The sequence below is a fragment of the Neofelis nebulosa genome, chromosome 2, assembly GCF_028018385.1.
Source record: "Neofelis nebulosa isolate mNeoNeb1 chromosome 2, mNeoNeb1.pri, whole genome shotgun sequence".
Taxonomy (NCBI): domain Eukaryota; kingdom Metazoa; phylum Chordata; class Mammalia; order Carnivora; family Felidae; genus Neofelis; species Neofelis nebulosa.
In genome coordinates, this window is record NC_080783.1 from 178,553,437 (window position 1) to 178,581,208 (window position 27,772).

At 41.1% G+C, this 27,772-nt stretch overlaps 1 protein-coding gene and 1 pseudogene across 4 annotated transcripts in view; both read left to right on the top strand.

Moving 5' to 3' along the window:
- Positions 1-18,750, top strand: part of TMEM59 (transmembrane protein 59) — a 28,033-nt gene extending 9,283 nt beyond the window's left edge. For 2 of the 4 annotated variants that reach the window (XM_058695900.1, XM_058695909.1), the window contains 5 exons: positions 918-1,070; positions 2,863-2,944; positions 3,752-3,836; positions 7,162-7,270; positions 18,106-18,750. In XM_058695900.1, coding sequence (XP_058551883.1) covers positions 918-1,070; positions 2,863-2,944; positions 3,752-3,836; positions 7,162-7,270; positions 18,106-18,261 — 585 coding nt within the window. In that variant the 3' untranslated portion in view covers positions 18,262-18,750. The remainder of the gene's footprint in view (positions 1-917; positions 1,071-2,862; positions 2,945-3,751; positions 3,837-7,161; positions 7,271-18,105) is intronic. The other 2 variants (XM_058695904.1, XM_058695920.1) reach the window with 1 other exon arrangement.
- Positions 7,277-15,505, top strand: LOC131492135 (heat shock protein HSP 90-beta-like; annotated as a pseudogene).
- Positions 18,751-27,772: the final 9,022 nt, after the last annotated feature.

A 27,772-nucleotide genomic window follows, 5' to 3' on the forward strand; every position in this document is an offset into this window, starting at 1 on the left:
TTCAGCAAATGGTATCTCATACTTGTGCTCTAGAGGGGCCCACTGCTGCTAATAAATAAGCAAAGAAGTCAGAATTGGGGGAATGGGGACATGAAACCAATTAATGTTAAAATGAGTAGCTTATATATTAGGAGCTGAATATATATAGCCCATAAATACTCTCCTCACCCTGCCCTATTATCAGATGTCTTACATTTTATGCATATATTCTTTTGATTGATTTTTTTTCCTTCCCCTTTTCCATCAGCGTTCATTGTAGAATGATTTATTTTAAATTTTTTTAATGTTCATTTATTTTTGAGAGAAAGAAAGTGCATGCAAGTGTGAGCAGGGGAGGGGCAGAGAGACAGAGAGAATGGGAGACACAGAATCTGAAGAGAGAGAGAGAGAGAGAGAGAGGGAGACACAGAATCGGAAGCAGGCTCCAGGCTCTGAGCTGTCAGCACAGAGCCCGATGCAGGGCTCGAACTCACAAACGGTGGGATCATGACCTGAGCTGAGGTCAGACGCTTCACTGACTGAGCCACCCAGTCGCCCCTAGAATGATTTATTTTACATGAAAACATCAGAGATGAGGATGGTATAATTTCTCCCTCCCCCTTCTATCTCTTGAGTCCTTGCTAATCCTTTTTTGATCAAATCTTAAGATTCTCCAAAATGTATTTTGGGACCTAATTCAAAAGCCTGATAGAGGTGCCAGGTAGTTTATATGTGTGTTTGGTGATAAATTAAAGTAGCCTGGGATATTAAGCTTTATCACAGTTAATTTGCATAGATAACTAAGAGTTTAATGCTAGTAGAATCACTTAACTTTTTATTCTCTGTCTCAATCAGGATTTGAGGAATGTTGATCAAGTTTGTTCTCTTGAATATGCATCTATAAAAATAATATATGATTTTATTTTATTTTTTTGAAGCTCATGTCCCTGATGCCAAAAATGCATCTACTTTTCCCTCTAACTCTGGTAAGGTCATTCTGGAGTGACATGATGGACTCTGCACAGAGCTTCATAACCTCTTCCTGGACTTTCTATCTTCAAGCTGATGATGGAAAAATAGTGATATTCCAGGTAATGACTATGCTTCAGAGATTCATCTAAATACTGACAAGAGTAAATGTACATGTCTTAAATGAATGTCTTGGCATAGAGCCATATACATCATCAAATAATAATTACTAATTTGACCTACATTAAAACATTGGGCATCAGGGCACAGTGTGACTTATTCTTCTGTCTACCCATTGGAAGCCTGTGGAAGCCCCGCTGATCCTTATCTAACAAGAATTCTGAGTCTTCTAAATTTTATAGTGGTTAAATTGATGAAATGAAACCACTAGATATGAGAGATAAGAATAATAAATATACTTTGAATGTAAATAATGGCATGTCTATATATCACATACGGATATTAAAGAAAAGCAATATGACATAATTTTTAGCTTTTTATAGTGCTTTTTCTCATAATTCTTGTAAGAGCTTGTTAAAGAAGCATATTGCCTCCTAGAGAAGTAACTTTTCTCCTACCTCATTATTTACCGTGTGATGTGATGATAATAGCTGCTTTTCTTGAAGGTTCTTAGGTACTAGGCATTTACATATATTATCTCAAATCTTTGCATACCTTCCTGAGGTTGTATTATCCCTATTTTATTGATAAGGAAACAGTCTAACTTTTTTTTTTTAATTTTTTTCAACGTTTTTTATTTATTTTTGGGACAGAGAGAGACAGAGCATGAACGGGGGAGGGGCAGAGAGAGAGGGAGACACAGAATCGGAAACAGGCTCCAGGCTCTGAGCCATCAGCCCAGAGCCTGACGCGGGGCTCGAACTCACGGACCGCGAGATCGTGACCTGGCTGAAGTCGGACGCTTAACCGACTGCGCCACCCAGGCGCCCCGAAACAGTCTAACTTTTTAAGATCACCCTGCCAGTAGGTAACAGAATTAGACTTAAGACAGGTCACTTTTCGCTCATAGGCGCATGTCACACCCTACCATGCTATCTTCCTTTTAATTTGGTACTTAAATTCCTCAAATGTACCACAAACTATGTTGTGGCACTTTACCCCATGTAATAAAGTAAACCTTTTAATATTGCTAATAGAATGGCTCACTGTAAGGCTACCATGTAATTTTTAGCACTATCCTGAGTCTTGGGTCCTCTGTACATAATTTGGTAATAAGTAAAACACAGAAGGACTTTTTTCTCTTTAAATTTTTGAATAAGTTCTGTGTCCTAAAGCTAATTAGCTTTTAAAGCTTGAGTTGAATGTGAGAGTAGAGCCCTCATTCATTCCTGATTGGATGTGAGATTAGCTTTGTTTCTTTGTATCAAGTGTAACTACAATGGAGAAACCCCCACTCCAGGGGGTCTGTGCTCCATAGAGGATGAAAAGTATGGAGTGTTTAGCTATAATGTATGAGTTACTCATACTGAGGGAAGAATGGAATGTTTCAGATGAGAAAAATAGAGGTAATACTAGTGTAGCCCAAAATTTCAGCAGCCTGCTAAATTATTCTTTTTTCAACTAGAATTAGAACTCATTTTTGCAGGGTATGATATTTAATGCAGTATGTTGTCATTTGTCCCTGCTTTTTAATTTTTTTAATGCTGTCAGAAAGTTAAACTGACTAGATACTTGATGATGCCAGAAATCTGTCTGTTTCTTTGCAAGGCACTCGATCTGATGTTTAGGAAGTGCAATTAAAATATATTGTGGTAAATGTGTTTTATTTTTTATACCATACTTCTGTTACTTTTTCTCAATTCGAATGTTTATACAGATGATGTGTTATAGAACTTGTTACTTAGAAAAGCATAAGAAGTACAAATGGCTTCATTGCTTTCATTATCATTTTAGTCTAAGCCAGAAATCCAGTATGCACCACAGTTGGAGCAAGAGCCTACAAATTTGAAAGAATCGTCGCTAAGCAAAATGTCCTGTAAGTTTTATTTCTAGTACCTTGGGATAACAACATTAGCAAATCTGGTTGTGGTCTGGAATTAGTTGTATGATTATTCTTACACTAATAGAAAGTGAACAAATAACTCTTAAACAGTGGTTCTCAAACTTTAGCTTGCATTAGGATCTGAAGAGCTTGTTAGAACAGATTTCTGAACCCCACTTCCCAAGTTTCCAATTTACTAGATCTGGGATAGGACCTGAGAATTTGCATTCCTAACAAGTTCCCAGATTTTGTTGATGCTGCTGGTCAGGGGATCACACTTTGAGAACCAATAGTATAAAAACATGTAATTGGCTTTGAAGGATATTTTGACTATAAACTAGTAAGATATTGTGATATTTCCTAATATGCTAACCAAATAGTGAAATCAGCCCAAAGGTGTGAGTTCCTGTTCTATTTACTTATATACTAGAAATAAATTTTAACTTACAGGAATATAAAACATCAACCTAAAGCTGAGCTCACCTTTTAAAATGTACTGGCTCATACCTTATTTTAGATACTGATTTAATCAATTTTCGAATTATTTTGTAATTAGAATTAGAATGTAATTAAACAGAAAGCAACGTCAGTAAGAGTTTGGAAATAAAATAGGAAATCCATAACGTGGTAGAATATCCATTTGGTTTTTAATGTGCCAGAGGAACTTGCATTCATTATCAACGTATCAGATTACACTTCTAAAAACAACTGGGTGTCTGTACAGTGAATGTATCTAGGAGTAGTCATCTGAGGCTAGCTCTTGGGATACAGGATATCATAAATTGTACCTTGTTATTTCAGCAGATCTGCAAATGAGAAGTTCTCAAACACACAGGAACTATCTTGAAGATGGAGAAAGTGATGGCTTTTTGAGATGTCTCTCTCTGTATGTATTCCTGTTTATTTATATGTAGAGGAGGTAGAATCTGGCTTGTAGCAGATGTATTCCTTTTTATTATTTTAAAATTATATTTGGGGTACCTGGGGGCTCAGTCAGTTAAGCGTCCACCTCTTGATTTCAGCTCAGGGCATGATCTCCTGGTACGAGAGATCGAGCCCTGCATTGGGCCCTGCACTGACAGCACAGAGCCTGCTTGGGATTTTCTGTCCCTCTCTTTCTGCCTCTCCCCACTCGTGCGCGCACACACTCTCCCTCTCTCTCAAAATAAATAAGTAAAATATGAAAAAATAAAATTATACAAGGTGCTCAAAAGTAAAAAACTTTTTTAAAACCCTTTTCCTGCCAAACTTGTACTTTGGGATATTTTAGTTTGTTTAAAAGGTAATATACTACTGTAATAAAACCCAAGCAGGTAGTTTTTTTTCCACAATACCAAAGCATTTTTGTTCTTGTTAAGATTCCTTGATTTATTACGTTAAGAAATGTGCTTCTCCAGACATTTAAAATAAGCTTTACAGTATGTCTGAATGGTGTGGGGTTGGATTTTGTTTTTATCTACATAGCCATCTGGGGCACCTGGGTGGCTCAGTGGATTAAGCGCCTGGCTTCGGCTCAGGTCATGATCTCACAGTTTGTGAGTTCGAGCCCCACATCGGGCTCTGTGCTGACAGCTTAGAGCCTGGAGCCTGCTTTGAATTCTGTGTCTCCCTCTCTCTGCTTCTCCCCCACTCATGTTCTGTCTCTCTCTCTCCTTCAAAAATAAATAAAAACATGAAAAAAATATGTATGCTTCTTCTCCTCCATAGAGTTCTGATATGAGCTCTCCCCCTATATCCACCTCCATCCCTCCAAAAAAAAAAAAAAAAAAAAAAAAGATAAAGACAGTGGCCTGGAGCACTTACTGATAATCATCTACTCGCCAGACAAAGCATTTGGTAAACCAATGCCTGCCCTCACGGTGTGTATACTCCAGTATATGCTGTTCTGTCTCAAGTGTAACACTGCAGTAGTCTAAACTGCCCATTTCTTTCATTTCTTAACAATAGAAATAGTTTCTCGACAGGTTTTGTCAGGTATCAGTAGGGTTATTTGGCACCTAAAAATTAATACCTTTTACCAAATTCTTTAAAGACTGGGTAAGAAAATGGGACTTTAACTTTAAATTTTCCCTTCCTTTCATCTCTAAACCTGCTTTTGACCTTGGCAGAATATGGGCAATTTTTCCTCTCTCTAATATTTTGGATCTTTGTTGTAGTTTGCTGGTCTTAGGAAACCTAAGTAATCACCTAATCTTGAGTTACAGCTTATTCTCAATAGTATACTACCTGGTAGCTTATTGGTGACTTACACTCTTTAGCATTTTATCGTTATATTTCATGTAGTTCTTTTAAATCTAACATTTTAGAAGTAATTTTGTAAATGTTTCATTTATGAAAAAAGTAACTTTATAACTAGAGTTTTAATGCCTAGAAATTTCTGTGCACAAACATGAATTATAATAGTATTCTACATTTTAATAAAAAATACTCTTTTTTTTTTTTTGTTAATGTTTTCCCCCCCTCAGTGAGCTCATTTGGCTCTTAGAACAGTACACTGTGGGGGCGCCTGGGTGGCGCAGTCGGTTAGGCGTCCGACTTCAGCCAGGTCACGATCTCGCGGTCCGTGAGTTCGAGCCCCGCGTCGGGCTCTGGGCTGATGGCTCGGAGCCTGGAGCCTGTTTCCGATTCTGTGTCTCCCTCTCTCTCTGCCCCTCCCCCGTTCATGCTCTGTCTCTCTCTGTCCCAAAAATAAATAAAAAAAAAAAAAAAAAAACAAACGTTGGAGAAATAAGTCTTAAATAATGAATAGAGAGTTTTGCTAGTTGTAGCAGATTTAATTTTTTTTCCAGTTATGCTGGCTTCCTACTAAATACGTAAAGTGTGTTACTATGTATGGAGAGTCAGGAGAATCAGGGATTTGACCAAACCAGGTGGACAGGAACTAGGTAGGAGCAGGCAAGTAATCAAATCTAAGTATTAGGAAGAGGCTTCTATGTGAAGGATAGAAGATCAGATTGGAGAGCTGTGGTAACTCCTGAACAGAAGAGAGAAGAGATAGTTGAGAATCTGTAGGATCATTTTATTGTGGAAGTTGAAGAAGCAGATTGATTGTACACTGAGCCCCTGTTTTCTGGCTTAACTAGTTGTCACTAGAATCCAGATATCAAGTATATTCTTCTCATTTCGTGGAAGGAAGTTCCTTAGTACTCGGGTTAGGGCTGGGATATGTAAAGTGGGTGTTGTTTTTGTTTTTGTTTTTCATGAAAAATGTTGTCTACTGTTATCTTTCTAAATTGGAATACTTAAAACATCATATAGACGTTCCCTGCTTTTAGATGCAGTGCATTTTTCAGTGTCCACCTCTTTTGCCCACACACAGTGACTCCGCATACCTTTTCTTTAGCATGTTCAAGTGTTGGCAAACCATCAAGTAAATGGGTTACAGTGGTAAGTATAGACCTTTCGTCAGACACTATCGGATGAGCACAGATGTGAAAATCAGACTACCTGCCTTAAGTATCAGTTTATTCAGAACTGGACTACTAGATATTTAAAAATAGCTTGACTTTTGTTTTTATTATTGTTTCGCAAACAATAGGTCAATTAGAGAAAAAACTCCAGTTGCTAATTCTTGTAACTGGCCAATTTTATGATATTTTAAACATAAGAGAAATTTAACTATCTGTTTATTAAGGTATGCTATAATGGGTACAGAATGCCTCATAATAGATGCGCTTTTGTAAATTGGTCCATGGGTTCGAACCCAGCATTAGGCTCTGTGCTGACAGCTCAGAGCCTGGAGCCTGCTTCAGATTCTGTGTCTCCTTCTCTCTCTACCCCTCCCCTACTTTTGCTCTGTCTCTCAACAATAAATAAATATTTAAAAAAAAAAAATCTAACAAATAGTTTTAAAGGTAGTACATGTGAAGTTTTAATTGTATTATTAAACTAAATACGTCAGGTTGATTGCCTTTAATTATTAAGAATCTCCTGGGGCACCTGGGTGGCACAGTCGGTTAAGCGTCCGACTTCAGCCAGGTCACGATCTCGTGGTCCGTGAGTTCGAGCCCCGCGTCAGGCTCTGGGCTGATGGCTCGGAGCCTGGAGCCTGTTTCCAATTCTGTGTCTCCCTCTCTCTCTGCCCCTCCCCCGTTCATGCTCTGTCTCTCTCTGTCCCAAAAATAAATAAAAAATGTTGGAAAAAAAAATTAAAAAAAAAATCTCCTCCTTTTTACATTAGGAAATTTTAACATGACTAACTTGTTTTTCAGTAACTCTGGATGGATTTTAACCACGACTCTCGTCCTCTCGGTGATGGTACTGCTCTGGATTTGTTGTGCAACTGTTGCCACGGCTGTGGAGCAGTACGTTCCCTCCGAGGTAAATTTAATTCCAACCCTTTGGCCGTTTGAAGTATGAGCCATATGATTTACCGTTTTGAACGCCTTATTTGTTAACTAGAGGAACAAGGCCTTTCTGTTAATAGAATGAGAGAAGATTAGGTGGTTTTAATCACACAGATGCGTGTCGGCACACATGGAAATGGCAGGTTTGCAGCAGAAGAATCACTGTTCCCAGTTCTCTGTGATGCTACCAGAGTGACACATATGTTGGCTGGTTTGAGTAAGGTGTCTCTCTCTTTCCCTGGTTTTTTGAGCATAGAGAGAACCTGGTGATACCAGTTTCTAAGGTGATACATAAGAAGGAAGACTTGTAGAACTACTTAAAATTTTAAATTAATTGCCACAGATGTTCAGCAGGAATTGCTGCTTTAGAAGTGACATGGCTGGAGTATTTGGTTTTGAGTTACTGTGTGCTGTTATCTAACCCTGACAGAGGTGGAAGACGATTGTGACTTCCTTGGTAATTAAAATTTAACTGGCCCGAGAAACCTAACTGTGTAAAGGATTTTTGTTTGCGGAAAAGGCTATAATTTGGTGACTCAACTTAGCTTTCAAGAAAAGAAAGTTATTTATGTGACTTTATAGAGAATAATAATGTCTGTTGACATCAAATCCAACTGAAAGAAACTTTAGTTTTCCTGTGCCTCCAAAGTGTAATAGAAAAAGACTTACAAGAAGAAAGAGAAATTAAAATAGAATCGAATAAATAGTTAGGATGTGCCTACCATGGTGCTTGAGCAATAATAGCCTTATCTAGGTAGAATAGAAAGGTAGTTTTTAAAGATAGGTTTTATTTAATATAAGGTTACACATGAGTAATGATTACGATATTTCATATTTTTTATTAAGATACTGTGTGATACAAGCAGCTAGAAACTGGGACAGGATAATGTTGGTAACTAACATTTATAGAGTTCTTTAAAATGTACAAAATATTTTCATGTATCTTCTATGTCTAGCAATACTCTGGAGCAGGTTTTCTTATCCATTTTGTAGATGAGTAAATAGGCTTACAAAGTCTAGGTGACTTTCCTGGATTTGCACAGCTATGAAACTATTGAGGCTGGAATTCAGCTCATGTCTTTTGACTTGCGACTCCTGTTTTTTTTCCTGTATACATACCACCTTTCCCATGGCTAATAAGGTGGCACAAATAGGAAACGTATAAAGTGTTAAGGAAAGCACAGTCTATGTGCAGAGACTGTCAGGGAGGGCTTTTGGATAATGGGGGTCTTGACCTGAATTTTGGAAAATGGCTAGTAAGGTATAGGTTAGCAGGGAGAGGAGGGTGGATAATTTTCCGAAGTACAGGCAAGAATAAGCTGTCAGTGACGGACTGTAAGGAATTGACTTAATTAAAAGAACTTAGGAAATTAAAATGAATAAAGTTAGGATTAGGAAGAACCTTGAACTGTGGAAGTATTAGAGAATGAGTAAATTTCTATAGAACTCATCTGTTTATGATATGAACATACTAATAACATCCTCTGGCTACATTATCTACTTGTGTTCTTGTTCAGTTCTGTTGTCCATATTTTAATCATTTTTTTATTCTTGATAAAACCGAAATTACTTATGTAACATAGGAATGCCTTGGCCTGTTCCTTTAGAGCTGCCCCATGCTCTCTCTAAACCCTCGTGACAACAAAGCTACAAACCTCTATTACTAAATCTTTGTTGATCCCCACCCACCCTGTGGCACTTCGTTCCTTGCTTTTTGTATGTCAGCACAGCTCCTTCTCCTTACTCCCCATAGAGATTCCATAGAGATTGGTCTGGAATCCCCAAAATTCCATAGAGATTGGTCTGGAGATTGCCAAGAAGGACTGAATGGCTGGCCTCAGGCAGAATGTACTTTGTAAGTCCACCACAAGCTGGATCCTGGTCCCCAGGCCTGACTGACATTGAGCACTTTCTCGCAGACACCCTTCTAGGTGTTTTACCTGAATTGGCACATGGAGTCCTTTCAGAAACTCTGTGAGATGGCTGTTGTTATCATTCCCATTTCCCAGGTAGGAAGACTGTAAAAGAGAGTGTTTAATTTCCCCAGTGTCACCTACCAGTAGTGGTGGAACCAGAATTTAAACCCGGGGAATCTGACTCCAAAGCTAGTACCCTGAAGTGTCTTTAGTTAGCCTGAAATCATAAACAGCAGGGTTGATTATGTGGTTCATCTCAGGACTGATCTCCCCGTGGGACCTCTTTGACACTAGGAAGATAGATACCACCCAGACCACGTGGTTCATGTTTTTGCGCCAGGATCTTCAAATTCTCTCCTATCCAAACAGTTCATAGGTGGACATTTCATAGTTTTTCCTCTCTTATCGCCTTATTTGACTTAGTGGAGATGACCGCTTCTCATCGTGGCTTTGGTTACATCTTATAGACCTGGGGCTCTTTCCCTCCCTTTTAGATGACTCTTGATCTTCTCTTCTGTTCAGATGTTGTCTCTGCTCTGATAAATTTTGTTTTGATTGTATAGCTTTAATTCTGTGAGAAATTTTCTCTCCTGTTTTCCAAGTTCTTTGAGGAAACACCTCACTTGTTGCCACATATGCCCCCACATGCTTGTGATCATAAAACCTAAGGCATCAGCACCACGCAGAGTCCTGTGGGCAGCTGGTATATTCCCCCCAGATACCTGCCATATGGATGTTACTTTCTCACCCCTCTCTAGAACTCTACTGCATATCCTTAACAATCAAAATTATGGCTCCATCTTCAAAGGACCTGTGCTTTTCTAAGAAAATAGATTTTCTAGAAAAACGTGTGGAAAACAGCCGCTTAGATTCTCTGCTCTTAGGCTTTACTTTGTAATGCGAAACCACACTTTGGCTAAGTAATAATGTAGTTTTAACTGTTGTTTTCTCATTATAAAAATTGCATATATTTACTGTCGAAATTTGTAAAGTACATATAAAGAAACAAAAAAGTCAGTCACCATCCAAAACTATCATGGTGTTTCCATTTTAGCAGATTTCTTTTCAGCACAAATAATTTTTAATATTGGGAAACCTGGGTGGCTCAGTCGGCTAAGCGTCCGACTTTGGCTCAGGTCATGATCTCATGGTTTGTGGGTTCAAGCCCTGCGTCGAGCTCCATGCTGACAGCTCAGAGCCTGGAGCCTGCTTCTGATTCTGTCTCTGGCTCTCTCTGCCCCTCCCCCGCTTGTGCTCTCTCTGTCTCTAAAATAAATAAACGTTAAAAAATTTTTAATAATAATTTTTAATACATATCGTTAATATTTTGTTCTTGTTTCAAAATATCTCTGTCCCTGTATTTGTTCCTCTATTTACTGTAAAAAATAGCTGAAAACTTAGTACTAGAAAAATTACTCGGTTTTCTTGGCCAAAAGCCACCTATTTTAAAACTTTACTTTCATAAAGCCTTTTTGTTGATTTTATTATTGAAACACAAATTATTTCTGACCCCTCTCCATAGTAACAGGAGACTTCATTTTAAGTTCCACAAGTATAACTCACGTGTGAGCCATGTTACTTATATGTTGTTAAATTACTTACATATATAATCCTGTGTGTTTGTAGGAAATCATAAGCCTGCTGAGAGTCTCTCTTCAGTACTGATCTGGTATCTGAGAGCTCAAACATGAAATATAAAATGCTTCCTTTTCGGTCACTACAAACAAAGCTTAAAATGGTGGTAATAAAGGTCAAGAGTGTGGTCTTAGGAACTTACTAGCAGCCTTGTTTTTCTTATTTAGGAAAGCTCTGTAATAATTTATCTTTAGCCTGCTTTGCACATAGTAGGTACTCATCATTTATCATTTGATTATAATGACCAGAAAGAGTTGGCAAAGAATTTCATTTGTTTGGTTGATCTTAAAGCAGTGTCATTTATAAAGATTTTGATTCTCTTTTCTCTCCTTTTTTCCTGTTTCACATTTTTTATGTCATTTTGAAATTTCATGGCATGACGCTTTCTCTTGTTGAGCTATCCATTTAAGATAAAGAGTCGTCATTCATAGTGGCCCTTGTCAGGAAGGTCAAACTTGACATGTGAGATCAGGATGTAGCAGTATTGGATTATTCATTCCTAGAGATCAGAGGGAAATTTTCTGTTGCAACAGATGGTGATATAGATGCTGTTCAGTGTTCCCATCTGTGTGCTTCCTTTTTTCTTATTTTTCAAGATCGTAATACTCTGATTTCATGCGGTCAGTTAGAAAGGGTTTTATCTCTCTTGAGCAACTCCTATGCAGCCTTGTTGCAGAGTGTGAGCCAGACACAGTCCCTGCCCGCCCTGGTCTGTAGTGCGTGTAGCTTTTCTCCTTTATGGTGCCTGAAGTAGTATACCATGGAGTGGAGAAGATGGAGACTTTTGCCTTCCAGGCAGAAATTGCCTGATTCTTATTTCTTGTCATCAATACTTTTTATTCCAAAAAGGAAGTTTTCCTTTGGGAGTTGATCAGTAATGCTTCTGATGCTTTGAACCAGATTCACTATGAGAGCCTAACAGGCCCTTCCAAGTTGGACAGTGCTAAAAAGTTGAAAATTGACATCCCAGTCCCAAGGAACATAACGCTGACTCTGGTGGACACAGGTTGGCATAACCAAAGCTGACCTCATAAGTAATTTGGGAACCATTGCCAAGTCAGGTACTAAAGCATTTACGGAGGCTCTTTAGGCTGGTGCAGACATCGCCATGATTGGACAGTTTGGTGTTGGCTTTTATTCTGCCTCCCTGGTAGCAGAGAAGGTGGTTGTGATCACAAAGCACAATGATGATGAGCAGTATGCTTGGGAATCTTCTGCTGGAGTCTCCTTCACTATACATGCAGACCATGGTGAGCCCATTGGCTAGGCTACCGAAGTGATCCTCTGCCTTAAGACCGGACACAGTACTTCGGAGAGTCAGGTCAAAGAAGTGGTGAAGAAGCACTCACAGTTCATAGGTTATGTTATCACCCTTTATTTGGAGAAGGAACAAGAGAGAGAAATCATTGATAATGAGGCAGAGGAAGAGAAAGGTGAGAAAGAAGATAAGGATAATGAGGGGAAGCCAAAGACTGGAGATGTAGGCTCAGATGAGGAGGATGATAGCAGGAAGGACAACAAAAAGAAAACAAGACTAAGGAGAAATATATTTGTCAGGAAGAACTGAACAAGACTAAGCCCATTTGGACCATAAACCTGATGATACCACCCAGGAGAAATATGCAGAGTTCTACAAGAGCCTTACCAATGACTGGGAAGACCGCTTGGTAATCAAGCACTTACCTCTAGAAGATGAATTGGAATTCAGAGCATTGCTGTTCGTCCCCTGTTGGGCCCCTTTTGACCTCCGAAAGCAAGAGTAAAAAGAAAAATAACAAATTCTCCATCTGCCATCTGTTCATTATGAACAGCTGTGATGAGTTGCTATGGGAGTATCTCAACTTCATCCATGGTTGTGGTTGCCTCTGAGTACCTGCCCCTCAGCATCTCCTGAGAATGCAGCAGAGCAAAATCTCGAAGGTCATTTGCAAAAGCATTGTCAATAAGTGCCTTGAGTTCTTCTTTGAGCTGGCAGAAGACAAGGAGAATTATAAGAAATTGTATGAGCCAATCTCTAAAAAGTTAAAACTTGGAATTCTTCGAGACTTGACTAATTGGCAACTCCTTTCCGAGCTGCTGCACTGTCACACCTCCCAGTCTAGAGATGAGGTGAGTTCTCTGTCAAAAGATGTCTCTCACATGAAGGAGACCCAGAAGTCCATCTGTTACATCACTGGTGAGAACAAAGAGCAGGTTGTCAACTCTGCTCTTGTGGAGCAAATGTGGAAGCAGGGCTTCAAGGTAGATGACTGAGCCTACTGACTATACTGCACGTAGCAGCTCAAGGAGTTTGATGTGAAAAGTCTGGTCTCAGTTACCAAGGAGGGCGTGAGCTACCTGAGAATGAAGAGGAGGAGAAGAAAATGGAGGAGAGTAAGGCCAAGTTTGAGAACCTCTGCAAACTCATGAAAGAAATCTTGGATAAGAAGGTGACAGATTCCAGTAGGCTTACGTCTTCACCCTGCTGCATTATGACTAATGCACTTAGCTAACGCGGAACAGATCATATCCCAGGCACTTTGGGATAACTCTACAATGGGCAATAGGATGGCCAGAAAGCCCCTGGAGCTTAACACTGACCACCCCGTTGTGCAGACACTGCACCAAAAGGCAGAGGCACATAAGAATGATACGGTTGTCAAGGGTCTGGTGGCGCTGGTATTTGAAACTCCACTCCTGTCTTCTGGCCTGCCACTTGAGGATCCCCAGGCCCACTCCAGCTGTCTCTACCTCATGGTCAGACTAGGCCCGGGCATTGATACACATGAAGTGGCGGCACAGGAACCCAGTGCTGCTCTTCCTGATGAGAGCCTCCCCTTGAGGGTGACGAGGATGCCTCCCGCATGGAAGAAGTAGATGAGGGGGCGCCTGGGGGGCTCAGTCGGTTAAGCGTCCCGACTTCGGCTCAGGTCATGATCTCGCGGTCCGTGAGTTCAAGCCCCGTGTCAGGCTCTGTGCTGACCACTCAGAGCCTGGAGCCTGTTTCCGATTCTGTGTCTCCCTCTCTCTCTGACCCTCCCCCGTTCATGCTCTGTCTCTCTCTGTCTCAAAAATAAATAAACGTTAAAAAAAAATTAAAAAAAAAAAAAAAAAAGAAGTAGATGAGGAGTTTCTGCTTGCAGAAGTTGTGCCCTCAGCATAGTGTCCCCATGGCTCTCCTAGTAGCCCTGAGTGGCTCTGGGCTACCTCGTTCCCTCTGCTGATACCTAGTGGGTTTTTTTCCTCTCCTGTCTTTCTAAGGCAGTATCCAAGGGCCTCAAACCCTATTTCTTCCCACATTTGACATTAGGTTTGGATGTATGTTGTGGGGGGTTTTGTTTATTTTGTTCAGAATTCTAACTGCAAAATAAGATGCAGTTTTCTACGAAGAAAAAAGGCTTTTAGAAGACTCCTAATAACATTCATGTTAGTATATCACATACATTTATGAGTAACTTGATAAGTGCCAAGCTCTGTTCAAGGCACTAGAGATACAATTGAGAATATTATGATCCAGATGGAATGATAAAGGCTTCCAAGACCGGGGAAGTAGAGTAAATATGTCTTAAACTGTAATAAGGGGGCACCTGGGTGGCTTAGTCAGTTAAGCATCAGACTCTTGATTTCAGCTCAGGTCATGATCTCGTAGTTTCCTGAATTCAAGCCTTAAGTCAGGCTCTGCACAGTCAGCACAGAGCCTGCTTGGGATTCTTCCTGTCTCTCTGCCCCTCCCCTGCTTGTGTTCTCTCTAAAAGTAAATAAATTTAAAAAAAATAAAAAACTGTAATAAGCATTATTTTTTTAACTTAAAAAAGACCAAAAACCATGCTGTTCTGAAGTACTAAGTCTGATAAGAGTCAGAAAATCAGAAAACAGTGTAAATGCCACAGCTTTTAAATGCAAATTCTGTTAAGAAACTGAGTTTTGAGAGATTTAAGTAGCTTATCCACGATCCCATAACTGGTTGGTTAGTGGCAGAACGAGGCCTAAAACCCAAATACATATTTATTAATTTACTTTTTAACTTGTAGAAGTGCTAATGCATGTGAATTAAATTGTCTTCCTTTTCTTCACTTCTCAGATAAACCAGTTAATAGTTTAACAATTTTTCCAAGTAGCTGCCACTTTTTAATTTTATCTTCCGTTTTTATTTTTGTCTTTGATCTTCTATTTTATCTTCCATTTTTTGTTTTATCAACTTCAGGCATCATCTAAGGTCTTCCTACTGAAGAATGAGGAACTTGGTTCACTTATACTCTGTCCCACCTCACCTTGTCTCTCCATGCTCTTGTTTTTGTAATGTGAATTTTGTACACTTCTAGTGATTTACTTGAACTCCTCATACTTCCTTACCTTCTCCTTTCTTCCCGTAGTCTCTCTCTCAGTTTTCATTAGTTATTATGACCCTTGACAATAAAATGTAAATATTAATTATTTATATATCCCTCTGTGCTTTTCTAATAGATTAGTTTGAAAAATTAAAATCCAGGGGCGCCTGGGTGGCTCAGTCGGTAAGTGTTCGATTTTGGCTTAGGTCATGATCTCATGGTTCGGTAGACCCCACATCAGGCTCTCTGTCAGTGCACAGCCTGCTTCAGATCCTCTGTCCCCCTCTCTCTCTGCCCCTCCGCCCACCCACCCCCCCACCCCTACATGTGTGCTCTCGCTCTCTCTCACTCTCTCTCAAAAATAAAAATAGGGTGCCTGGGTGGCTCAGTCGGTTAAGCTTCCAGCTCTTGATTTCAGCTCAGGTCATGATCTCACAGTTTGTGAGTTTTCGTCAGACTCTGTGCTGACAGCATGGAGCCTGCTTGGGATTCTCCTTTCTTCCTCTCTCTCTCTGCCACTCCCCTGATCATATTCTCTCTGTATCTCTCAAAATAAATAAATAAAAACTTTAAAAAAATATTAAAAACATTAAAATCCAGTAGATAGCATTTACAATATGATTATGTAAATATGCAAAATAGAACCAAATACAGTGGTGATTAGAGTCACATAAAAGCAAATGTAAACCTGAATTACTTAAAATTTTCCCAAGAGAATCTCCCAAATATCTTTGCTTAATGGAACCTTTTATTGTTTTGTTCTAGCCTTCTTCTCATTTTCTAAGTCATCTCAACTGCTACTGTTTCTCGTATTCGGTGTGTTTTGCTTTCTTGAATTCTTTTATTTTGCTGGAGTACTTTCTTAAGTAGTTGTTTTTCATAAAGGATACTTGGATGGTAAACTTACCAAGTTAACACTTTTGAAAAGCTCTCTGTTGTACCCTTATATTTAATTGGAATTTGAGAGTTCAGAGTAGTCACAAAATCAGTATACCTACTGGTTACAGAGTGTCCATATACTCCCATTCATTTCTCTGCACACATTTTACACTTTTACCCTGTTCTAGGTAGCTTCTTCCACGTGGATGTTTGAGATCACTGAAACTGGTCCTGGTCACTGCTTCAAGGTCTAAATGCCGTTAGGGTCGTGAAAGTATCTCTCTCGCCGTGCCCCAGAGCAAATTAGCGCCTGTTAGTTCTGGGGTTTAAGGGGAGGCCACAGCATATCAGATTTATGTCCAGTCCATCAACCACTGAATTTGTCTGGAAGATACTCCCTTACTGGAAAAGTGTAAGGTACTGGGCTGCCTCCTTGTTGTAGAATAGTTGTTGCCTTGCAACCATAGGCAGCAGGCTACATCTGAAACACGTTCAAGTAAACAACCATCGTGACGATCTCTTGTAGAACATTTTCATCACCCCAGAAAGAAACGTCCTACTTATTAGTAGTCTCTCCCCACTGCCTCCCAACCACCACCACTACCACCACCACCCTGAGCCATAGACACCCAAAATGTGGTCTCTTATGAATGACCTCTTTCACCTACCATAATGTTTCCAGGGCTCATCCATGTTATAGCATGTAGTAGTATTCATAGATACTTAACCTCACGAAAGTGCTCTTTATTCAGCATCTTTTAAAAGTACCTTTCTGGGGTGCCTGGGTGGCTCAGTCGGTGAAGCGTCTGACTTCGGCTCAAGTCATGATCTCACGGTTCGTGAGTTGGAGCCCTGCATTGGGCTCTGTGCTGACAGCTTGAAGCCTGGAGCCTGCTTCAGATTTGTGTGTCCCTCTCTCTCTGCCTCTCCCCCGCTCACTCTCTGTCTCTCTCTCTCCTTCAAGTATAAAAATAAAAACATTAAAAAATTTTATAAAAAAAATAAATAAAAAGTAAAAGTACCTTTCCAACATCAAGTACTTCTAGGTGGTTTTGCTTTATAATGTAGTCAATTTCCCTGTCAATAGCATCAGCACTTCAATTTTTTTTTTTTTAAACAAATTTTTTTAACGTTTTATTTATTTTTGAGACGGGGAGAGACAGAGCATGAACAGGGGAGGGTCAGAGAGAGGGAGACACAGAATCTGAAACAGGCTCCAGGCTCTGAGCTGTCAGCACAGAGCCCGATGCAGGGCTCGAACTCACGGACTGTGAGATCATGACCCGAGCCGAAGTCGGCCGCTTAACCAACTGAGCCACCCAGGCGCCCCAGCACTTCAATTTTTAACTGATAGATTCAGAGGTTTGTTGCTGTATGACTTAACAAAACTACCCATTATTTAGTAAAAACTTCTCACTTTGCTTTTCTGCCTTTAGGAGATAGACCTAGTCTAAATAGGCCTACTCTGAAAAGATATTAATGTTGCCATTATACTCCAGTGAGTTTTATGATATTTACATTGATTCTGTTTTATGCTTTCATTCTTTTGTTGGCAATATCTTCTTGAATATGATAGTAACAATTTGAGGAGCTTTTTATATATTTCTGAAGACCTTTCTATCGATGTTAAAGTGTTTCATGTATATCCTTTATTCTACTCATAGCTTTTTAAAAATATCCTTTTTCAATGTGTCAAGTTAAAACTTACCCCACATCTCATTCAGAGAACTAAGATCTTAAAGGAATCAATTGCCTGACATATCAAATATCCAGAATCAGTGCTCTTGGTTTGACCACACTAATGCCACTGAAACCTGAGCAATTTTTCTTGATACTCAGTTGCTATACCTCTATGTATTTTAAGCTGGGACCTGTGGAAAAATTTTCTTTGGCCATCCATTGGGAGCTGAATCACTTATCAGTAACATTGAGTAAAAGCATTCTTCATTCTTGAGGACGTCGGTAGAGTTTTTGTTTCTGTTTTACCAAATACCTGTAGATTAAATTACTATTTGAGGATGTACTCAGAGAGGTTCTTAACTATTGTAATGCGCATTGATTTTCTTTTGCAGAAGCTGAGTATCTATGGTGACTTGGAATTTGTGAACGAACAAAAGCTAAACAGATATCCAGCTTCCTCTCTGGTGGTTGTTAGATCTAAAGCTGAAGACCATGAAGAAGCAGGGCCTCTACCTGCAAAAGTGAATCTTGCTCATTCAGAAATTTAAGCTTTTTTTTTTCTTTTTTAAAGTAAAGGGTAATAGACATCTACATTTCCCTTCCTCATAGAGCTTTTAAAAATGGTTTCATTGGATATAGGGCTTAAAAATCACTATAAACTGCAAATAAAGTTACCCAGATCTGTGAAGACTGTATTTGCTGTAACTTTATCTGTAATTTCTTTTCTAGTAATTTAAGAGACAGATATTTGAGATTGCATTTTTATTTTACTAATATCTGTAGCTATTTTATTATTTACATTGTTTTGTTTGTTTTTTTTTCTTAGCCAAATTGTGTGAGTTGATCATTGCTCTTCCCCTCCTCCTACCATGATAGTATCTGTCGTCTTAGTTAATAAACTGAATACTCGGTAGGATTTGATGCTTCTGCTCAGAAATGGCCCACAAGCTGTATTTTGAAATTTAGCAGGAAATGCCCTTTATGACACTACATTTTCAGTTGTGTTGACTGAAGTCATTAAAATTTTATTTGAATAATTATGTGCCAAAATTTGAGTTAATATACTCTTGATTTTCCAGATCTTCCCCTTTCACCCCAACCCAACCTAGAAAAGAATTAGGAAATGTTCTATGTCTGTCGCTATATAATATGATCAGAGAACAAACTGAAGCAAAAATGACTCTCTCAGAAGTTCATTTTATGTTATTTTGTATAGGCTATAGAGTTTTTGCTGGATGAGTAGTTCCAAAAAACGATTTTTCTGTGTTAGAAAGCATATCAAGTATAAGTTTCAGAGAAAACCTTTCATGTTGATGGTAAGAATTAGACTCTTTGGGATGCAGAATTAAGTATAGATTTCACTTGTCAAAGACTGTTGTTATCATCATTCCTTTAACCTACAATAATTCAGATTTAAAAAGAAGAGTGACATTAGGCGACATAGTACACCACAGTCCGAACATAATTCTGTGTCATTATACCACGGAATGTTAAAGAACTTTGCAGACCACTACTTTCCCTACTCATAGGGCATTGCGTGCCAGCACTCTGCAGAGTGAGTCACACGCTTACCTTCCAGCCGAGTCATCAGCTTTCTCTGAGTCAGAAGAAAATAGGGTTAACTAATCAAGTGACACTTTGGTCATAAAATGATGGGTTTTATTTTTTAAAATAGTTTGTCTAGATTTGAAAGACAGAGGGTTTGAAAGTATGCGAACACATCCAGAACGGGTAGAAGGAAGGAATTATTAAGCAGTTGTCGAGCAGTCATTGTCTCTTTCTTATTTTTTGTAGAAAACAGTTGAAAAACCTGAGGAATAGATTGGAGTTATCTAAAAACACACACAGTGGTCTTACTTTCCCACCCATGGTACATACTTAATGTTCCTTAGTCAGGCACAGGTTTTATTGTGATGCATCCAGTGAAGCATGCTGCGAGGGAAGTACACCAGATGATGCAAATTTATAGTAGCCTGAGAACCCACTGTTAGGGAGGGCCTTCCTTATAAAACACTACAAAGGAATGCGTAGATAAGACGGAGCAACTGGATAGTTGTCCTAGATTCTCCCACCTTCTCTTGGTCCTAATTCTCTTTGCTTCTCGAATGAGGTACCCCGGAGACACTCTCCTCTTGAAAGTATCGATCCAAGTTTAGACAAACTATCCCCTCTTGTGTATGAGACATTTCCATATATGTGGAAATACCCAATCATTCCTGTTATTTAGTAGGCATGCAAATATTTGTGTTCTGACTTTTTATTTTAGTATGAAACCAAAAAGACATTTTCGGAAAGAGTTATCTTAAAAAAAAAAACTGCCCCCCCCCCCAACAAAATACACACAACATAAAAATGTTTGACTTGAAATTCCAAAAGAAGCAACGAAACCAGTTCCTTCTTTTTTTTTTTTTTTTTTTTTCCTTCTTTTAAAGTTAGCCCTTTTGGGGCATCGGGGTGTCTCAGTTGGTTAAGCCTCCAACTCTTGATTTCGGCTCAGATCATGATCTCACGGGTTCATGGGTTCAAGCCCCGCGTTGGGCTCCATGCTGTCGGTGCGGAGCCTGCATGGGATTCTCTCTCTCTCCCTTTCTCTCTGGCCCTCCCTCTCTCTCTCAAAATAAATAAACTTAAAAAATAAATCAATAAAGTTTAGCCCTTGTTGGATGGGCCCATCTTCACTTGTTGCCATGAGACAGGCAGCACCTTCTTTCCTACCACACGGCATCTTCTTGAGAATCTTGTCTTGGCCCTGGACAAATTATCAAGAGCCTTGAGTCTATGACTCAAACTCCCCACACTCCAAAGATCTTGGATCAGGTCCCTGGTCTAAGACACATACTAACTCAGGCAGTTACAGAGACTAGTATTCCCTATAATGAAGAATGTAAGCCCCAAGAATCCCAATCTTTTCACAAAACTTTATGGACATCTTTTGTTTAGGATACACTTTTTTCCCCAGGAAATTAGAAATGGCCAGATTATCTGGCCTATCAATCCTGTCTCAGAAATTCCTATGATACATTATCAGCCGACCTGAGCTTTCGATCATCATGTGAAACCTGTTTTACTCTGAGCTGATAGTCTAACCAAAAGCAAACAATTTTATCCTTTGTTATTGGTCTGGCTTTATCTCAGATATATGTGCCATTTCCATTATGATTTTTGTAATATATAAAATAGCTCTGTTAGGATTTTTATGAGCTGTTGTGTATCCTAGGGCATATATTGGGAATCTTGACCTAAAGGTTTCTAGACCTTTTCTGATAAAATTAACCAGTCCCCCTCACTTTTGGAGCAATCTATAAAACAGTCTCATCTGAGTCCCAACCCCCACCCCCACCCCCGCCACACACACACATCATGGCAGTGATTTTGTGCAGGGATCCTGTTCCCGATTCACAGTGTAACCATCCAACAACCACTTGAGAGCCTGAGTGTCAGGCCCTATGCCAGGTGATAGGACTTTAGCAACAAACAAGACTGGTTGCTCAAAGTCTGGGGAAGGAGATGACTATTAATGTGATAAGGGCTATGAGCAGATAAGCATAGAAGTACTATGGGAAGACCCCCAACCTTAATTTGTGGGAGGAAGTCGTATCCAAGCTTAAACCTGGAGGAGAGAGGAAAGCCAGACAAAGAAGTATCCCAAGCAGTGGGAGCAGTGCGCACAAAGACCTAGACATGTGAGGACTGCAAATTGGTCGGTGGGTTGAGACAGAGTACGCAAAACCATAACGATAGATGGTGCTGGGCGGGCAAAATAATAAAGGACCTTCTTAAACCCAGACTTGATCCTGAGCATGACAGAAAGCCATAGGAAGGTTTGAAGCAAGTTATAGCGTTTTAGAACAGATTCACTTGACAACAACGTTGAGGATAGACCAGAGGGGCAAGTTCAGAAGCCAACAATAGCGGTTCTGTAGTAACCTCTAGAATCTATTAAATTACGTACTTATTCAGCCACACCAAAATGGGAAATTCCATTCCTTTCCCAGAGTTCTTTTTTTTTTTAATGCCCAATAATCCTGTTTCATTTTACTTCACATATATTTTTGAGTCCTTATCTCTAAGTCTCTCTGCCCCTCCACATACTGTTTGGATGGTAAACCCTAGAACCGGTCTCTGGGTCCTGGTCACAAGCTAAGTGTTACCAAGCCAACTGGGAAGGCTGTTCCATGAAGCCCAAGCTTCTTACCAGACTTAACGTTGGGCTACATTTTTAAACTGCAATGCTAGGTCAACTTCTCACCATCCTCAAATTCTAGGTTTGCCAACCCAGTCTCTTCCAACCCAGTGTGCTCCTGAGCCCCTCCCACAAGCTTTCCAGTTGCTAAGGGTGTCATGTTTACATTTGAGTATCATCAACATTTGAGTTACCTTTTTTTATCTTTCTTTCCTTGACCACTTGTTCTAGAGTCTGGGGGTGGAGGTATGTACAGTAATGGAGATTGAAATAGTGGAAAATGCAGACTTCTGTGAGAAGCTAGATTGTACGATGAATGTGCATTTTCTGACTCCTTGCGATAACTATACTGGGAGGTACAGTGTATATACCTTTTCTGAAAGTTGTGATTGTTGAAGTCAGCTCCATACATTTCAAATTAAGTGCTCTCTTCCTGTGATGTTGATGACTTACTTGTTTAGAGCAGGCGTTCTTAACCCTGTTCAGGCCGTGGGCCTTCTTGGCGATCTGGTGAAGACTGTGGGCTCCTTAGAACAGTGTTTTCAAATGCATAAAACTAAATATGAAGGACTGCAAAGGACACTAATGATGTTAAAATATAGTTCTTAAGAGACTTTTGAAATGTTGTGGTTGTGTATATAGCTATTTCTTTATTAACACATAAATTAAGGTCTAGTGGTGGTTCTAAAACCTCTGTAATTTCAAAGTGATTGCGAATTATTATTTTGAAATATCTGCAGCAACTGTAATATGATCTCTAAATGTCTGTGATTTCTATTGTGACAAAGTCACAGGTACTTCTCATATACTGTCGATTGTTGCCTGTATTTCATAACTGAAGGAAATGATAGATTTCAGTTAGAAGTTAGTGAAAATAAAGATTTAATTTTTTTCCCATTCAAGTTTGCTGAATCCTTGGTTTAAAGGATGTCTAACTTTTGTCATTTTTTGTAAGATTTTATTGAAATTCCAGTTCACCTACAGTTTTACTTTGTCATTTTAGGAGCAAAATATTTTTGTTTGCTTCTTCAATTCTAAATTATCTGGGTTTTTTTGTTTGTTTGTTTTTGTTTTTTTACTGTTTCCTGTGTGCTTTTTATACTTGAATTGTTCTGCACCATGGGAACAGCAATAATTGAAGGCTTGGGCAGAAAGAAAACAGCGACTGATTAGACATGAGAGGTTTCCACAAAAGCTCGATAATGTTACCTCAAGATGTACCATCAGGCAGTCATTGCTGGAGCCCCACATCTGTTGAATCACAATGCTTAAGTATGTCAACTTCAATAACGTGAGGATCATCTGCATTAAACTATATCACAATGCTATCTTGGAGAAGTGTCTGCTTAGATCTATCACAATGGCGTTTGTCACTTCTGCCAAGCCCTTCAGAGCAGTCTCACTATCACGTTAAATGGGTGCTTACAACATTCTTCTAGGAAAGCAGGCTGGGACCCGCTATTCCCATTCTAGCCTTGGCGTAGACAGTCTCGGAGAGGAGAGACGGACAGCCAGCGCTCCCCAACTTATAGGGGAGGAGTGATAAATGCCGAGGCAGGGACCAGGCCTCACTCTAAGGGGATCTGGAAGGAGATCTCTCCGGTTCCCGGGTCCATGTAATAGTGGCACCCATTAGCATTCTCCAACTCAGTGTTGGGCACTGGACTGAGAAGCAGTCCTAGCGGATCTCTCTGTGATTGTAAACAAACCAAGGCCTCCAGAAACAATATTGCAGGGAGCGGAGCTCTTTTCACATAGGGGCTCTTACTTCATAATACACGTAGCCCTTTGAGGTAAGTGTCCTTATCTCCATCCTTCAGATGAGGAAAGATTGCGAGAGGCTGTGACTTGCCACCTTAAATGAGATAGTACTAATCTGACAGAGTTGGGATGAAAACCCCGGTGTGTCTGACAAGCTGAGGTTTGCTGATCTCACATCTAGGGGGTCTCTCCTAGCCACAGCTGGGCTAAGACAGAATCCCACAGGGTAAGGTATATAGGGAAAGGTAAATCCAGGGAGGAGGGAGAGTCAAGTCTTTATCAAGTGAGGTTTTTACCCGGATCTGGGCACAAAAGGTGGATTTAGAAAGGCAGAAGGATGGGGTGCCTGGGTGGCTCAGTCAGCTGAGTGGTTGAGCATCCAACACTTGATTTCCGCTCAGGTCATGATCTCACAGTTCATGGGTTTGAGGCCCCTGTCGGGCTCTGTGCTGGCAGTGTGGAACCTGCTTGGGATTCTCTCTCTCTCTCTCTCTCTCTCTCTCTCTCTCTCCCTCCCCTCTCCCCTGTTTGCCCACTGTCTCTCTCTCAAAGTAAATAAACTTCCAAAAAATCTTAAAAAACAAAAAAAGGCAGAGAGAGCCAGCAGAAGTCACTCTAAGCAAGTGACAAGCTATAGTCTGGAGAGAGATGTATAACCCATGTAACAGTTTACTCAAATCCAGCATAAAGAAATCCATAAATCAGTAAGAAAATGACACACCGCCCATAGAAAAATGAACAACAGATAGGAAAAAGCAACACACCAGGGAGGAAATCCGCACAACCCGTGTATAAAAAAGAGCCGCACAAAAGCATGGAGTAGGACAAGGCTTTCCAAACTGAATGTGCTTTTGAATCTCCTGAGACTCTTGTTAAGATGCAGGTTCTGGTTTGGTAGGGCTGGAGTGAGACCCCAGTTCTAAACAGCTCTCAGATGATGCACATGCTGTTTGGAGAAGTGAGGGTGTGGGTACAGGTAGGGTGTGAACTTTCCAGCCAGCCATTTCTGTATCTTGGCTCTGCCTCTTTTTTTTTTTTTTTTTTAATTTTTTTAAATGTTTTTATTTATTTTTGAGACAGAGAGAGACAGAGCATGAGCAGGGGAGGGGCAGAGAGAGAGGGAGACACAGAATCTGAAGCAGGCTCCAGGCTCCGAGCTGTCAGCACAGAGCCTGACGCGGGGCTCGAACTCACGGACCGCGAGATCGTGACCTGAGCCGAAGCCGGACGCTTAACCGACTGAGCCACCCAGGCGCCCCGGCTCTGCCTCTTTTCCTCTGTGAACCTTCGGCAAGTCACTTAATGTCCCCGTGCCTCAGCTTCCTCATCTGTAAAATGGACATGGTAGTCCCCGTAGTCTGTGCTTGGGAGGAGCACAGACTCGTATGTAAACGAGTCAACATACATACAGCCTGTAGCACAGCGAGTGGCAAAAGCGAACGCTCCGTAATTGTCAGTGATTAGTGGCAGCAGTAGTACTTAATAGAGATGTACAAATTAAACCAGAGATACGATTTTTGAACCTACCAGACACAGGTGTTTGAAAGTCTGACCACTTCAAGGCTGGGGAGACGGGAGGCAGAAACTGCCACACACTGCTAATGGGCGTGCAAAGCAGTTTGGCAAATTCTGGTAAAACTGAGGTGTCCTTACCATGTGATTGTGTGTGTGTGTGTGTGTGTGTGCGCGTGTGTGTGTAGAGAAGGCAGCAGCATTGTAAAAATCAGCCCCTGGAAGCATACAGGGCATAGTCAGGAAACTGATGGACTGCAGGGAGGGAAGGAAGGGAATAAACACGACTGGGGAGAACAGAAGCCTTTGATTTTGCTAAACTTAATAGTAAAGACGTCTGAAGCAAAAATGACTAAGTCTTGCCCTCTGTTAACTCCGGGGGTAGGTACATGATTATTTGTTACAGATTCTTCCTACTTTTCTGTGATAAGTTTTGGAGACTCTTTTTTTTTTTCCAAGGGAGGGAAGAGGGGAAGAAGGGAGAAGTGAGAGTAAATAGGGAAAGGGCGCCTGGGGGTGGTACTGGGTGTTGAGTGGGGAGGACAGAGAGGTCCTTTTATTGGGGCACCACCTTTCTTCTGGAATGGATGGATAGGATGCTTAGAGATATAGATGAGAGAGCTGAAGCTCAGAGAGGTTGGGTAACCGACCTGTCAGAGGCCACACAGCCAGCGTGGGACCATTTGGACTCTCAGCTCCAAAGCTCCTGTTCTTGCCGGAAGGTGGCTCCAGCAGGCCCCAGCCAAGGCCAAGGGAGCTCAGCAGCGTTGCCCAAGGGAACCCATGGTAGACGTCTCAGCTCAATCTTAAAACCCTGAGTCCTGACCTCAGAAACCCTGCGAACCCCGTGCGCCAGACATCCTCTACCAATCAGTTGCCATTGGCACACCAGATGGGATCTAGCCGGCATCTTTAGCAGATGGTGTGGCGCGTCCCGCCCATAGCCCTCAGCCCTTTCCATGTCAGGGCACATCAACCTAGCCCGCATCTCTGCGCCTGAGGCAGGCCAGCGGTGCCAGGAGTGAGTACCCTCCGGCGAGTCTCAGCCAGTGACTAGCACGAGCGGACAGATAAATACCCCAGTGCCCTGGCCTTCAGGTGGGGGAACTCTTAGGTGCCCGTCGTGGGAATGTGCTCGATACCACGCCCGTTACGGGGTCCTTCCTTTCCCTGTCTCACTTCCCGCACTCCCCAGCTGGCATTTCCAGGCATCACTCCCAATTAAGCCTATTTGCCTTTCAGTCTGGTCTTATGGTCTGATTATAGGAGTCCCCAGCTAAGACGCCCCCTTTGTCTAGTCTAAGCTTTTCACCTACGCACGAGGAAACTGAAGCTCCGCGAAGGGGAGCCACTCACCCACAGCAGCGCCAGTGGCAGGGCCCTCAGGAGAGCCTGCGGGTTTAGCCCTTCCCAGAGCCGCTGCCTCCAGAGGGCTGCCCATCCCGCCCTACCGCAGGCGGATCTGGTACTTAATATCCCAATGCAAAAGAGAAGGTCAGCCACAGGTTAGACAACCCCTGGGTATCAGAGGTAGGCTGCAGAGGGACCTTCCTTGGAGGCCCCAACGGACACCTCTCCTCCCTTGGTCCTCCAACCAGTCCCTTAAGCTCCCTGGGCCTTGGTCTCCCCAGCGGTGGGATGAGGGTTGGGCGGCAGGGGTTTTTTAGGTGAGCAACCTGCCCACCCCTCCCCCATCAGGGGCCCCACTGCCAGAAAGATGAAACCGTATGTGGCGGGGATCCCGGGTGGCTCAGTCGGTTAAGTGTCAGACTCTTGATTTCGGTTCAGGTCACGATCTCATGGTTCATGAGATTGAGCCCCACATCGGGCTCTGTGCTGACATCACGGAGCCTGCTTGGATCCTCTCTCCCCCTCTCTCTGCCCCTCCACCGCTCATTCTCTCTCTCTCTCTCTCTCTCTCTCTCTCAAAAATAAATAACCATTAAAAGAAAAAATTTTTAAAATTTTAATGTTTATTTTTGGAGACAGAGAGAGACAGAGCGCAAGCAGGGAAGGGGCAGAGAAAGGGAGACACAGAATCTGAAGCAGGCTCTAGTCTCTGAGGTGTCAGCACAGAGCCCGATGCAGGGTTAGAACTCACAAACGGTGAGATCATGACCTGAGCCAAAGTCGGATGCTTAACTGACTGAGCTGCCCAGGTGCCCCTAAAAGAAAATTTTAAAGGAAGGAAAAGAAGAGAAGAGAAGAGAAGAGAAGAGAAGAGAAGAGAAGAGAAAAGGTACATGGCTACTTTTTAAGATAAAATAATTTAAAATTATATCTGCTTTATAATTTTAGTGGAAAATTCATATTCTTTCCACATAGATAACCTATGAAATTGAATAGAAGAACAATAAGAAGACGACTCCTGTTTTTTAGCCACTAGAACATTAATTCTGGGTATTTCTGCCTGGATCTTTATGTGGCCAAGGGGCCGGAGATCCCCCAGTCTCATCACTGATGTAGAGGAAAAAGCAGGTCCGAACCCCGCTTGCCCCCTACTGTGACACTTGGGGCAATTTCTCCCTCTCTGAACCACAGGCTCTTGGTTGGTAACATGGGCAGGAAGATTCTAACCTGAGAGTGTGCCATCAGACTGCAGG